This window comes from Pyricularia pennisetigena, chromosome 3 (genome assembly GCF_004337985.1).
Source record: "Pyricularia pennisetigena strain Br36 chromosome 3, whole genome shotgun sequence".
Taxonomy (NCBI): Eukaryota; Fungi; Ascomycota; class Sordariomycetes; order Magnaporthales; family Pyriculariaceae; genus Pyricularia; species Pyricularia pennisetigena.
In genome coordinates this window covers 5,536,831-5,549,460 of record NC_043742.1, presented here as the reverse complement: position 1 = coordinate 5,549,460, position 12,630 = coordinate 5,536,831, and the positions used below count along the sequence as shown (strand labels likewise).

At 51.1% G+C, this 12,630-nt stretch overlaps 4 protein-coding genes across 4 annotated transcripts; 3 read left to right on the top strand and 1 right to left on the bottom strand.

Moving 5' to 3' along the window:
* Positions 1 to 1,143: 1,143 nt before the first annotated feature.
* PpBr36_03264 (uncharacterized protein) lies at positions 1,144 to 1,915 on the top strand (the record flags this gene model as incomplete). The annotated part of the gene is made up of 3 exons (XM_029890437.1): positions 1,144 to 1,183; positions 1,246 to 1,353; positions 1,548 to 1,915. 3 exons carry the CDS (start codon positions 1,144 to 1,146, stop codon positions 1,913 to 1,915), a joined length of 516 nt encoding a protein of 171 aa, XP_029753896.1.
* A 3,954-nt stretch (positions 1,916 to 5,869) lies between these two features.
* On the top strand, positions 5,870 to 8,155 carry PpBr36_03263 (uncharacterized protein; the record flags this gene model as incomplete). The annotated part of the gene is made up of 5 exons (XM_029890436.1): positions 5,870 to 6,001; positions 6,079 to 6,490; positions 6,556 to 6,850; positions 6,926 to 6,979; positions 7,042 to 8,155. 5 exons carry the CDS (start codon positions 5,870 to 5,872, stop codon positions 8,153 to 8,155), a joined length of 2,007 nt encoding a protein of 668 aa, XP_029753897.1.
* A 601-nt stretch (positions 8,156 to 8,756) lies between these two features.
* On the top strand, positions 8,757 to 10,405 carry PpBr36_03262 (uncharacterized protein; the record flags this gene model as incomplete). The annotated part of the gene is made up of 2 exons (XM_029890435.1): positions 8,757 to 8,927; positions 9,008 to 10,405. 2 exons carry the CDS (start codon positions 8,757 to 8,759, stop codon positions 10,403 to 10,405), a joined length of 1,569 nt encoding a protein of 522 aa, XP_029753898.1.
* Positions 10,406 to 11,533: 1,128 nt separating this feature from the next.
* PpBr36_03261 (uncharacterized protein) lies at positions 11,534 to 11,851 on the bottom strand (the record flags this gene model as incomplete). The annotated part of the gene is made up of 1 exon (XM_029890434.1): positions 11,534 to 11,851. The coding sequence occupies one exon, from the start codon at positions 11,849 to 11,851 to the stop codon at positions 11,534 to 11,536; it is 318 nt and encodes a 105-aa protein (XP_029753899.1).
* Positions 11,852 to 12,630: the final 779 nt, after the last annotated feature.

The following is a 12,630-nucleotide window of genomic DNA, read 5'->3' as shown; positions in this document are numbered from 1 at the left end:
TGGCCTTCTCCCTTTTCAGATCAGCCTTTCAAGTCTGGGCCTACAATTCAAGCTAATGACACGAGGTCGCGGAGCCGTTCGGCTGGTCAGCAACCGTAGCGGCCGGTTGCCAGTCAGACCTTGTTAGGTTAGAGTGTGCGTGTGGGGAAAACCTAACGTCGCCTTCGGGCGCATGCTCTTTAGGTGTTGGGCTACTTAATGGCTTTCTTGGCCCAAAGATCTGGGGTATTCTCGGGGAAGCCAAAAATGGGGCAAGCATTTTGCACTCGCGTGTCGGCTGGACCGGGTTGCCGCGGAGTGTGGCGCGAACTCCAATTCGTTTGTTCGGCTCAAGGGACAAAACAAACCATCGTCCCTAGCTGCCGAAGACCAGGCGTGCGTGCATTTACCATCTGGCTTACAATGCATTTCAGGTACCACCGAAGCATTTCATCCATCAATAGCAACTGCAGTATTCAAAAGAAAAAAAAAAGTTAGTTGGAGCGAACCCCGGATGACCGAATTTTCTCCAGCCAGGAATTGAGCGCTGTCCTAGGCGTGATTAATTCGACACAATAGCAAACTGGGCTGAAGCGAGGGGTAAACACAGGGCACTACCTGCCTTGGGGAATACTGTCGAAACTGCCGCTAAGAAAAAGGGGACATGACATGCGATTGACGGCATGTGAAAGCCTTGACCTGCGTCATATCATGCCGGTGGTTGCCGCTGAAGCATGTGCGACGCTCGGTCGTGCGGGAGGGGTGGGCACCCCAGTTGTTGGTTCGTTGTATCTTTAATTCTATGCCGGATTGGGCAATTTAAGATGCCTCGGCCATTGGCCCGGTTCCCACCTCGACTGAGGGAGTCAGACTTCAGCTGAACCGGTTTCAACTGTCACATGTGCTTGTGGGCGGGAGAGTAGACGCTTTTTGTGTAGTCGCTAACCGGCCTGGAATGTATCAAAGGGAATAATACATGTTGCTCGTTTACACAGCTTTTTGCAGCGTTATGTTGCGATCAAACCTGAAGGCAGAGTGGTTAACCAGGTGAGGAACGAGGGAGACAAAAGGTTGCTGAGTGACCCCCGCTTTAGAATGCCATCAGATCTCCAAAGATAGGTCACGTGAATTGATGCCATTTACCTCTGATCACCAAACGAATTGATGCCACGACGATATCGACCAAGTTTTGAGGCCGTCAACTGTGATCGAAATTGGCCCAACGTTATCAAACCAAGCCCAGCTGAATTTACATATCATATCAAGCTTTTACGCCCAACATGACCACCGAAGTTGCAGTCAGGACCTTCTTCCAGTCCCCATTGTTTGCCGTAGTAGGCGCCTCGTCAAACCCGGCCAAGTATGGGCACAAGAGTGAGATCTATTTTCAATTCGGCATCGTTTCGTGTTAAACTTCTTATAAAACCAAAATGTATCATCATTGCCTCGCGCAAGTGCGCATCAAACAAAAGCAGATGAATAGCATACTGTCACCTGATTATCAACCTACCCTGAATCCCAAGATTGACCGCAGCGCGCGCGCGCGCGTCCGCGCATTAAATGAGTAGTCTTTGCGTGGTATCTGAACCACAACATCCCCGCAACGCCGGTCAACCCGACTTCGCCGACTGTCGATGCCCTGGGGAAGTCGCACGCCACTGTGCCGAACCTGGCCGCGCTTCCCAAGCCCAAGGAGACGTCCGTGTCCATCATCACCCCGCCCGCCGCCACGCTCAAGGTGCTGCGGGAGGCGCGCGAGCTGGGCGTCCCCGCCGTGTGGCTTCAACCGGGCACTTTTGACGACGAGGTCATACGTTTTGCACGGGAGGAAGGTGCGTTTCAGGCCGTGGTTGCCGGGGATGGTGGGAGAGGCGGCGAGGGCTGGTGTGTCCTTGTCGATGGCGAGAGGGGGCTCAAGGCCGTTGGTAAGCTGTGAAGATCTTGGCGTTGTATGATTCGAAGCTCCAAATCAGCGTTAGGAACACTATGCAAATTTTGCCACAATATTTAGCTCAAATAGTGCTTGACACATGAGTATATTACTTTCCTACTAACAATTTAGGCTGCACATATACGTTAGTATGCCTTAATAACCCCAATATAATAACAAACCACTGCGGTTTTTGTTTAGGCAGCCTGGCGTCACGATCAAGGTATCGGGTAACCTGTTCCCAAGGGGAGGTGTACGATGGGTTGAAGCAACTGAGCACGGGGTTTCTCAATGACTGGGTGTGATTTTATAAGCGGCTTCAAGTGAGCATTGAGGTTAGCTAGAGTTTGGTTGCTGCTAAGCAATCCAACAAGTAAATCTGTCTGCATGTCAACAAGTGTGGTCTTATATAAACTAATGTTCCAAGTGTAATTATTGGGATCATTCCGAGATCCAAATGATCCCATCCCTGTCTGGATCATTTGAATTATTGTACGATCCTAATGATTCGCAACTCTGTATCGTTCGGCAAGGCATATTTCAGTTTGACCCAACCGCCTGATTGAGCTGGAAATATGATGTGAGTATTTAGGAATCGTGAGAAACAGAATCCCTTGATAGACGCGGTTGCCAATGGTGTGCCACGGCGACATTTTGCGAGTTACAACTGAGCAACCACTGGGCCGGACTTGCCACCCCCCCCCCCCCCAACTCTAGTGAAAAACAAACCACGAAGAGCGACAAGTCGGCTATGCGCTATGTCGACATCCAGGGTCCCGGGGTATTGAACCCACAACTCACAACCTCGAGAAACGTATGGAGAATCTCGAGCAGAACCAGGCAGGTCGCAATATTATAACTAACAGCTTATTCGAATACTACACGCCGGTAGCCCCCATTTCATGCCTCTGTATAGCGAGAGATCACCCGCCAATTCTTGGTATACGCGTGCTTTTAAAGTATGCACCTGAACGAGGCACTACGGCCATAGTGGATACAAAGAGTGCAGCCAATTTGGAGCCCCCAAACGAGCTGCAAGAGCAGCACGAGAAGACTGGTTCTTAATACACGCAGAGATTCCATTCTCGATACAAAATCGGCGGCCTATGCCTGCCCAGTCTCTCTCCACTGAAAATATATCAACATCTGGGAACAGGAAAGATTGCGAGTGTTTAAAGACATATATGTTGTATCTCAGTAATCTGTGGACTAAGGTGGAGGTACAGTAGATCATCGTAGAGGCCATGTAAGCTGCGACTCTAATACCATCCGTTTCGTTGTTCGGCGTTCGCGGGATCAGTATTCCTGCTGTTAGGCGGGCGGGTACCGTTCTATTGTATTTAGGGTAAGGCGTACATTTTGATACAAACGGCTGTTCATGTTATGATCGGATGGTGATGTAGCTGGGGAAGAGGCCCCTGGGCGATTATTACTATATAATATTTGCCTGTTTGCAGGTGTTCCATACATATAAACACAACTGGCGTCTCATGCCTGACAAACGACTTCTAAATATATTCTCTACCATACGCAGGATTCCTAGCACATACATGCCCGTCTTGGGAGATCTTATTTACCCTAAACAGGCGATCCTGTAAATTGCATTAATAGGAAAAAGGCAGTCATCAATTAACAACCCGGCTTGACATAAGGTTGGAAGAAATATATATAACCTGTATAACAGCTTCACCTTGTCCCAAGCCTGGGACCCTGGCGCATGGTCTAGAGAATAGACCTTCTTGAGGATAGGCAGATCCCCCGATATTGACTGGGGAGGTGGAAACGAACGATGACTGATATCAGCACATCTTGACATATAAAAGTGTGCTTGTGATGGGATGAACGGCAATCATTGCCAGGCTTTGACATGAAGATTTTCTTCCTTTTCACACTGCATCTGCCCCTGGGTGCTTGGGGGACGTTGGAGATTCCGGACTTGGCGCTTTTCTTGGGTTTTGCGCAGTCACTTCCTTTAGTTGGTTGATCTTTGGCCCTTGATTCTTCCGCTTCTTCCCAGTCAGTTCCTGGAATAGTTTCAATGGATGGACGTACAGGGGTTGGCTCACCCTTGTGTTTGTAATGACCGGTTCATAACATATGTCTGCTCCATGTCCCCTTCCAAATTTGTTCCTTCTTGGCCTCCTCTCAGTCTATTCATGGAATGGTCTCAATATGTGGCGGTATGGGCTGGAGCATGCTTACGAATGCCGTTTTATAACGACCGGCACCAGGACTCATCGGATTCTAAGCAGTCTATGACGACCAATTCCGGAGTCTTTATGTATATAATTGAGTATGCATGTATCATCGTCGGCATGAACGGGCGGTAGACGATTTCAGGCGGAAATTCATGCGTTACTAGTCTTCGTATTGACGGCAATGCAGATACAACGAAACAGTTTAGTGGATGGGGTACAGAGATCGAATGTTTATTTTCTTTTCGAAATCCAACTGAGCGTATGAAAGAGAAAGATTTCTTTTGAGTTCAACGGCTTGAATGTGTACTATTCTCCGGAACTGGTAAACATGGCAAACACAGGAATCTGTTGACTGCATATGTCTACATTCGTACCTGCCGATGGTCGATAGGGAAGGCAGCAACCTAGTGTAGTACAAAAAAAAAAAAAAAAAAAAAAAAAAAAAGAAATATAGTGCAGTACTTACCATATGTGCCAGCCTGTTGTATACCGATTACGTAAATATTCAAGGCAAGCAAGGTATGCACTTCCAAAAGCAATTCCAAATCGGAGGAGTATGGCCATAGACATCATCTTTGCTTAGATTTGAACCTTGTTTATAGGAGGGTTAGGGCCAAGTAGCTGTAGGTTCCACAACCCTTTTGAAAACTTTATCTTTCAAGGTTAGCAGGGGGGTTGGGATTTGTCATAACAGTCGAGGAGTCGATCGGTCCTGGGGTAAGTGCTTCCATGAGTACATAACAGGAAGAATGAACAAAATAACAATACGGGATTAAGCTCGGTGCAAAGGCGTTTTACGATTAGCCCTAATCAGCTTGATGAGAGGTAGGCAGCAGCAGACCCACCACCAGTAGCCAGGACGTAAGTAACCAATACACCGAGAGCAACGGACGAATCGGAGACCATGACGAAGCACGTGCATAGAGACTTGGCTCTTATGGATTCCTCACCAACGACACTCGAATCGCTTCAATGTCTTGGCCGAACAGTACAAGGATACTACAAATCTAACTTTGAGAATATCGCACGAGAATCTGAGATTGTCCCGGAGAGCCCGCCCAACTCGGCTAGTAAGGAGGTAGCTTGGCTACGCTCAGCTGGGAGCTACCACGATCTGATTCCCGATGCCAAATGGCAACAGTGCCCTCGCACGTGCGCCAGCCATTGGGACAACAAGCATCTCACATCTTAACCATGTCATTTTGCCATGTTTGCCTAGGATCGTGATCCATTGACCAATCTCCTACTTTTCTCGGCATTCCGTTGTATCGGCGCCGTCAAGCATCCACGTGCAGTGCAGCAGTGGAGTGCGGATGCAACCAGTCGCTCTACCACAGTACCAAAGCCGGCAACCTCTTGCCCTGTCGCTTGTTGATCCTGCAGCCAGTCAGCCTCATGGATACGACCAACAGCGTCATTACCTTTGCCCCCCCTTTATTGGAACTTCATTTGCATCAACAACGAGCTTCCTAATGCAGAAACTGTGGGGGAGCTGTAGACGCACAATTGTTGGCCGGCCCGTCTTTGGATAACACCCAGGGTATGTATGTATGGGCGGTAGCTACTACTATATAACATGTCGTCACCTTCAAGTTGGTTCAAGGTAACATCCGTCCTCTTTTGAAGCTCACCCTCGCTGCCACATCCAAACCTCGGTCGCCCGTTGCTTGGTGCCTCCCTGTCAAATCTACCTCGAGCGCTGCAGCTTTCCAATAGCACTAAATCTGTTTAGTCCCCCTTCACTGGGGTTTATTGGAACAAGATGGTCTTCCGCAATTCTTTTGCGTTGGCAGCAGCCGCCGCATTTCTGTTGCCGTCGACCCACGGTCAAACATTCCAGAGGCTGGGATCATGTCCCGACCTAGGATGCATTCTTCCTCCCGACCAGAGTGATGTGAGTATCTATCTTTATCTGTTGCATTTTTCATCTAGTCTGTTCTGGTTTTGTCACAAAACTGACAAAATCTACAGTTTCTCCCTGGCCAATTTTTCGATATTCGTCTCGAAATTCACGCCCCGGTCAATGGATCGGAGGCATTCAACAACGGTGTTCCCGACGAGGACTTCACCGTGACCATTACCAAGGATGGATCTGGAACAGAGTCCCAGACCCTTACCCAGTTCTTCAGCAAGGAAGAACCCAAGATTGAAAAGTGGTCTTTCAAGTGGTTTGAGGACTTGTTTGCAGAGGAGGCCCAGACGCCCTCTGTTGTCAACGTCGCCTCCAAGATCCACCGTCGCGTGGCTCTGTACGAGCCGGGAACATACCAAGTCGTTCTCTCCTACTACGGAGGAAAGACCACCAAGGCTACCTGGGTCGTTCGGCCTCTTGCTGAGGTCAAGAAGACCAAGAACGTCATCTTCTTTATCGGAGATGGAATGAGTAAGTGCGACGCTGTATACCGTATCAAACAACAGATCGACTGACCATCCTCCTCACCGCTACAGCCACCAACATGATCACTGCTGCCCGTCTGCTTGGGCACAAGTCCATCAACGGCAAGTACCAGAGCACAATGCAGCTCGACAAATTCCCCGTCATCGGTCACCAAATGACGCACAGTATCGACACATACATAACCGATTCTGCCAACTCGGCTTCTGCCCTTTACTCTGGCCACAAGTCGACCGTCAACGCCATGGGTGTCTATGTTGACTCCTCGCCCGACTTCTTTGACGACCCCAAGGTCGAGACCATTGTGGAGATGTTGAAGCGCGTTTGGGGATCCGCATGGGGTGCCGTGTAAGACTGGCCGTTATCTCTATTTGGAGTGTTGCTTTGTCTTAAAGCTCCTTGCTAACTTTTTTTTTTTGGTAGCTCTACCGCCTTTATTGCGGACGCCACTCCGATTGCTCTTACGGCTCACACTAGGTAGGGAATTATTGATACTTCCTCTACGCATCATACGAGCACGCAGGCTAACATCGACACAGGCAACGCGGCCAGTATGGACCCATCATCGACCAGGCACTCAATGGTGTCACCAACTACACCTGGACCAACCACGGTGGCCCAGACGCCTACTTTGGAGGTGGCGCTGACCAGTTTATCGCTGGCTCGGGTTCGTTCGAGGGCAAAGACTATTACAACGAGTTTGCCAAGAAGGGGTACACGGTCTCGCTGAACAAGACGGCTCTCGAGGCAATCCCCAATGACCAGAAGGCTCTGGGTATCTTCTGCCGTGGTAACCTCCCCGTCTGGCTCGACCGCAACGTCTTCACCGACTACCTTGGCAAACAGAAGAACGACCCGTCTGGCGCCGACAAGCCCGCCTTGGACCTGCCCGGCCTCAAGGAGATGACGCTCAAGGCCATCGACGTGCTCCACACCCGCGGTGGCGAGAAGGGCTTCTTCCTCATGTCTGAGGCCGCCTCGATCGACAAGCAGATGCACTCCCTCGACTACGACCGCGCCCTCGGCGACCTTCTCGAGCTCGACGACACCGTCAAGGCCACAGTCGAGAAGCTGGAGAAGATGGGCATCCTCAACGAGACCCTGGTCGTGGTCAGCGCCGATCACGGGCACGGCTTTGACGTCTTTGGCAGCGCCGACACCAAGTACCTCGAATCCAAGGACAACGACCGCGAGAAGCGCAACGCCGTCGGCGTCTACGAGCGCTCCGGCCAGTCCATGTACCAGGTCGAGGTCCCTGGCGTCTCGTACAACACCGGCCCCAACTTCCCCGTCAACTGGGACCCCCGCTACCGCATCGCCTCGGGATTCGGCGCCATGCCTGACCACCGTGAGGCCTACAAGCTCAACACCAGCCCTCGGGCTGCCGCGACCACCACTCTGGGCCGCGCCTCCAACGACCTCTACGCCAACCCGGCCGACCAGCCCGGCGGCTACATCATCAACGGCACCCTGCCCCCCAAGGAGGCCCAGGGTGTGCACTCGCTCACCGACGTGCCGGTTTACGCCATGGGCCCCTGCGCCGAGACTTTCGGTGGTACTTACAACAACATCGACGTCTTTTACAAGATTGCGAGCTGCCTGGGTCTGGGCCACTCCAAGGAGAAGCAGAACTGCGCTTCGCGGAAGCACTAAGCACTTGGATTTTCTTTTTTCTGGGAGTACCAAAAGTAGGATAGTATATGGTGCAATTTCTGCAAAGAAATAATGTGTACGGTTAATTAAGACATTATTTGTTTGGAAACAATCTAATGACTTGTGTCACGAGGATGTTTGTCAAAATGGTTTTTTTTTTTTTTTTTTTTTTTAAAAAAAAAAAAAAAAAAAAACTTCTCATGGCTCTGCGCCAGGAAAGAAAGAAAGACCCCTAAACCATTCTAGCCCCGCGGAGTCGCCTTGGTGATAATGGTCTGTCTTTCGGAGATGGGGCAGGATTAGCCAGCCCCATGGTTACAGCGGGGAATCGGGGCCGAACGAGATAACATGGCTCACCGATAGATCCGCGAGCCTATAGGGAGCACGGCTCCAATCAGCGCCCCTCACCTTTGCTCGACCTTTATCTTTTGGGACATGTGCAATTGCCCCATCGTCGCTGGCGACATGCCCGAGGCAAGGCATTGGGTTAAAAGACCTGCCACGCCCGTTGGGCTGGTGGGAACAAGGTTTCAGCATCGAGATTGGTTGAATTACAGGCAGGCTTTGAGTTGACAAAACCTCAAACGTATGCTTGCCCACAATGACAGCCAGCGTGCCCATCGAGCAGCAACAAATGCGGCCTGAAGGCGCAAACAACGATGGCGAACAAAGCGTGCCAGACGACGGCATGGCCAGCAGGGTTCTTCGCAAGATTGACAGGAATCTGATACCGATCCTTTTCGTCACTTACATGTTCAATTTCATGGACAAGGTACATGCATCACCGGTAACTCGTTGGGCAAACATGTCGCAGCCCCAGACTAACATACATGCCATTAAATGGTTCACTAGACCATCCTCTCGAGCGCCTCGGTCTTTGGGCTCAAGGAAGACAACAAACTCCAGGGCCAGGACTACAGCTGGGTCTCGTCCGTCTTCTACTTTGGCTACTTTATGTGGACGTGGCCGACGTCGCTGCTCATCGCCCGCCTCCCGGTTGCCAAGTACATGACAGCCAATACGCTCTTCTGGGGTGCTTCGGTGGCGCTGACGGCGGCATGCACCAACTACGGTGGCCTCCTGACCGTGCGCTTCTTCCTCGGGGTCGCCGAGGCGACCATCACGCCGGCCTTCATGTTCCTCACCTCGACTTGGTACACGCGCGACGAGATACCCTTCCGGACCGGAATATGGTTCTCGGGCAATTCGGTGGGCGGCATGTTCGCCTCGCTGATAGCCTTTGGCATCGGCCACATCGACGACCACGTCGGCCCCTGGCGGTGGATGTACATAGTACTGGGCTGCTCGACGTTCCTCTGGGCGTCTGCCATCTTCTGCTTCCTGCCCGATCGCATCTCGAGCGCGCGGTTCCTGACCAAGGAGGAGCGCGAATTCGCCCGGGACCGGGTCGTAGTGGCCGGCACGGGCCGCACGGACAAGACGGTCTGGCGCTGGGACCAGTTCGCCGAGTGCCTGGCCGACCCCAAGACGTGGCTCTTCTTCTGCATGGAGCTGGCGTCGCAGATGCCCAACGGCGGCACGCAAAACTTTGCCAACCTCGTCATCCGCTCCTTTGGCTTCACGTCGCTGCAGACGACGCTCATCAACATCCCATACTCGCTGCTCGCGGCGTCGTGGATCGCCGGCTCCGGGTGGCTGGCCGGCCGCCACCGCCGCGCAAACTGCCTCCTCATCGTCGCCGTCGTGCTGCCCTGCATCGCCGGCGCCTCCATCATCTACTCGCGCGCCAGCACGCCCCGCGCCGCGCACATGGTGGGGTACTTCCTGCTCGCCTCGGGGTCGTCCGCCATGCCGCTGGCCATGTCGCTCGTCCAGGCCAACTACAGGGGCGTGACCAAGAAGATGACGGTGACGGCCATGCTGTTTGTCGCCTACTGCGCCGGCAACATTGCGGGCCCGCACCTCTTCCGCGCCGACGACGCCCCGACCTACAGCTCCGCCTTCCTCGCCATCATGCTGTGCTACGCCGTTGTCGTCTGCCTGGCCCTGACCCTGAGGTTCTACCTGGACGCTGCCAACAAGCGCCGCGCGGCCGAGGAGGGTTTCGAGGGCGACTCGGGCGTCGCGGGTGCCGTCGGCGGCGTCGTCGTCGCCAAGACCCCCGGCGCTGGTGGAGGTGGAGGTGGAACGGGTGATCTTGGGCGCATGGTCAACGAGGTGGAGCTCCGGCCCGAGGACTACGAGGACGTGACGGACTGGAACATGGTCGGCTTCCGTTACAGGCTCTGAGCGTCGGGCGGTCGCTCACCGCATATCGCCAAGGTTTTGTAGTATGTGACAGTGACAGGAGGTTATGGCTCCAACAGGATGGGGGGCGGGGGCAAAACACTAGACGCCTCCGGGGCTCTGTTTATCGCGGGTTTGCACATCACACTTACTTTTACCGTGGTCCTTGTTTATGGGCCCATGTATTTAATCCAAATGAGTGCAAAAACTTCTCCAAACCTTGCTGTTGACCCTTTGACAGGCATGTGATGTGTTTGTGCACGGTTCCCAACCACTCTCATCATGTTCCCAGCCCGGCCAGCACGGTCGAGTCGAGCTGAATTATGCCTTGACGAAACGATGCAGCTTGGCGACAGAAAAGGCAATGCTTTTTTGACGGTTTCCCAGATTGACATGCCGCCACGTTTCGGGCCAGAGATCCGAGAGGCTTTATTTTCCTTCCCCCCAAGGAATGAGCTGTGATTATGTGACGAGTTCCCTTGTGCCCTTGTTGATGCAGATGAATCCTCAAAAAGAAAACGTTTGTTCCGAGTCGATCTCGGTCGTCTTGTTCACCCTCCCCCCCCCCGGGTGAAACAGGGCGGCTCCGCACAGTTGGTCCAAATCATGCGCGGGATCTTGGCTGCATTTGCCTTTGGAGAAGGAGTTTGTTTTCCTTTTTTTTCTTTATTTTCTCTCGCCATGATAGACGACGAGCACATACGTAACACAGGTCGAGGTAGCTTTCACGCGACGGCTCAAAGGGCGATCCGGCCCGCGAGAACAGTAGACGCTTGGCAATGAATGAGGCCCGATCCGTCTGTCATATGCAAAAAACTACAAGGTCTCGGATCAATTCCATTTACACTGTATCTGAGATTTCCTTTTTTTTCTTTTTTTTTTTTTCTTTTTTGCCCCGTAATGTCGAATTGTCCCAATCCGCTTCCAAGTTCACAGCGATAATTCCCAAGACGGTCATTGCCATTTGCGATCCAATATGTCGACCATCTTTTCCACTGCCTCCAATTCAGTCAAGCAACAAAAACATTTATTTATCAACAGTGACTGCCGTATATATCTATAATTCGTAACCGCTGTAATGAACAAGGATCGAACGCAAATAAAAACCAATTAAAAAAAAAGACACTTCTTTTAATGTGAGCTGCCGAACGACCGTGTTCTGCCGAGTGACCGTGTTCTGCCGAGCGACCGTGGACTGCCTTGGCCGGTCTTCACGGGGGCTGTCGAAGCTGCCGGATCCTCTCCCAGATGATGTTTGCAATATTCGTGGGCGGCGTCTTGTATTTCCGGTTGAGACATACGACCCTGATCCGAAAGCCTCAGCTCGTCAATCTTCTTGGTCATGCAATCCATATAATCAAAATATCGCGACGTTGGGGCGCCGCCGACTTTGTTCGTGGCGATGGAGCCGTGGGCGAAGAGGACGAAGAAAATGTATTGAAGACGCATGTTATTAGGATCAGATTGGGGGGATTTTGTTTATGCTTGAACGAAGAAGATGGAAAGATTCGTAGCTTTGACAAGAGAGAAGAGAATTATAATTAGAGAACACGGATAAGATGACAGGAATGGGGGATAAATACAGGAGAAAAAAAAAAGAAAAAAAAAAAAGAAAAAAAAAAGGATGAAGTCAAGTACGAGACTGTCGTTGGCAAATGGGATGGCGGCTACATTAACACGATTCAAAAGAAGAAAAAGTTTTGATATATGTACTTGCTTTAAAAAAAAAAAAAAAGATCAAGATACTATTTTTAAAGATGCTTTTTGCTATTATTAAAATACCCAAAGCCGGGTTAGCTGGCTGATATGTATTATGGGGGCTGGAGCAATCGACGCTAATTATTCTTTTCGGGATACGATTGTCGTCAATTACCTAATTAGGTATGCACGGTCGGCACCAATACTTACAACGGCCGGTCATTCCCATTTGCAACCAATATACCAAAAGAAAAAGCAGAAAGGGTAGATTACTACGATTGAAAAGAGCACAACTAGCAGTACATACAGGTGTTGATATGTTCAAAAGACGCACTACATTAAGAATTTTTTAGCCTTGGCCGCCATTATCATTGTCATGTCCAGGCCGGGTTTAGCTTTGTTGTCGAAAACAAGTCACACGGCCGGAGATCCTATTTGTTGTTCCTCGGGACACAGCATTGCACTTTATCATGTACTTGATTGCTGCAAACCTTCCATTATCTTGATTAACTATTTTTTTCTTTTTTTTT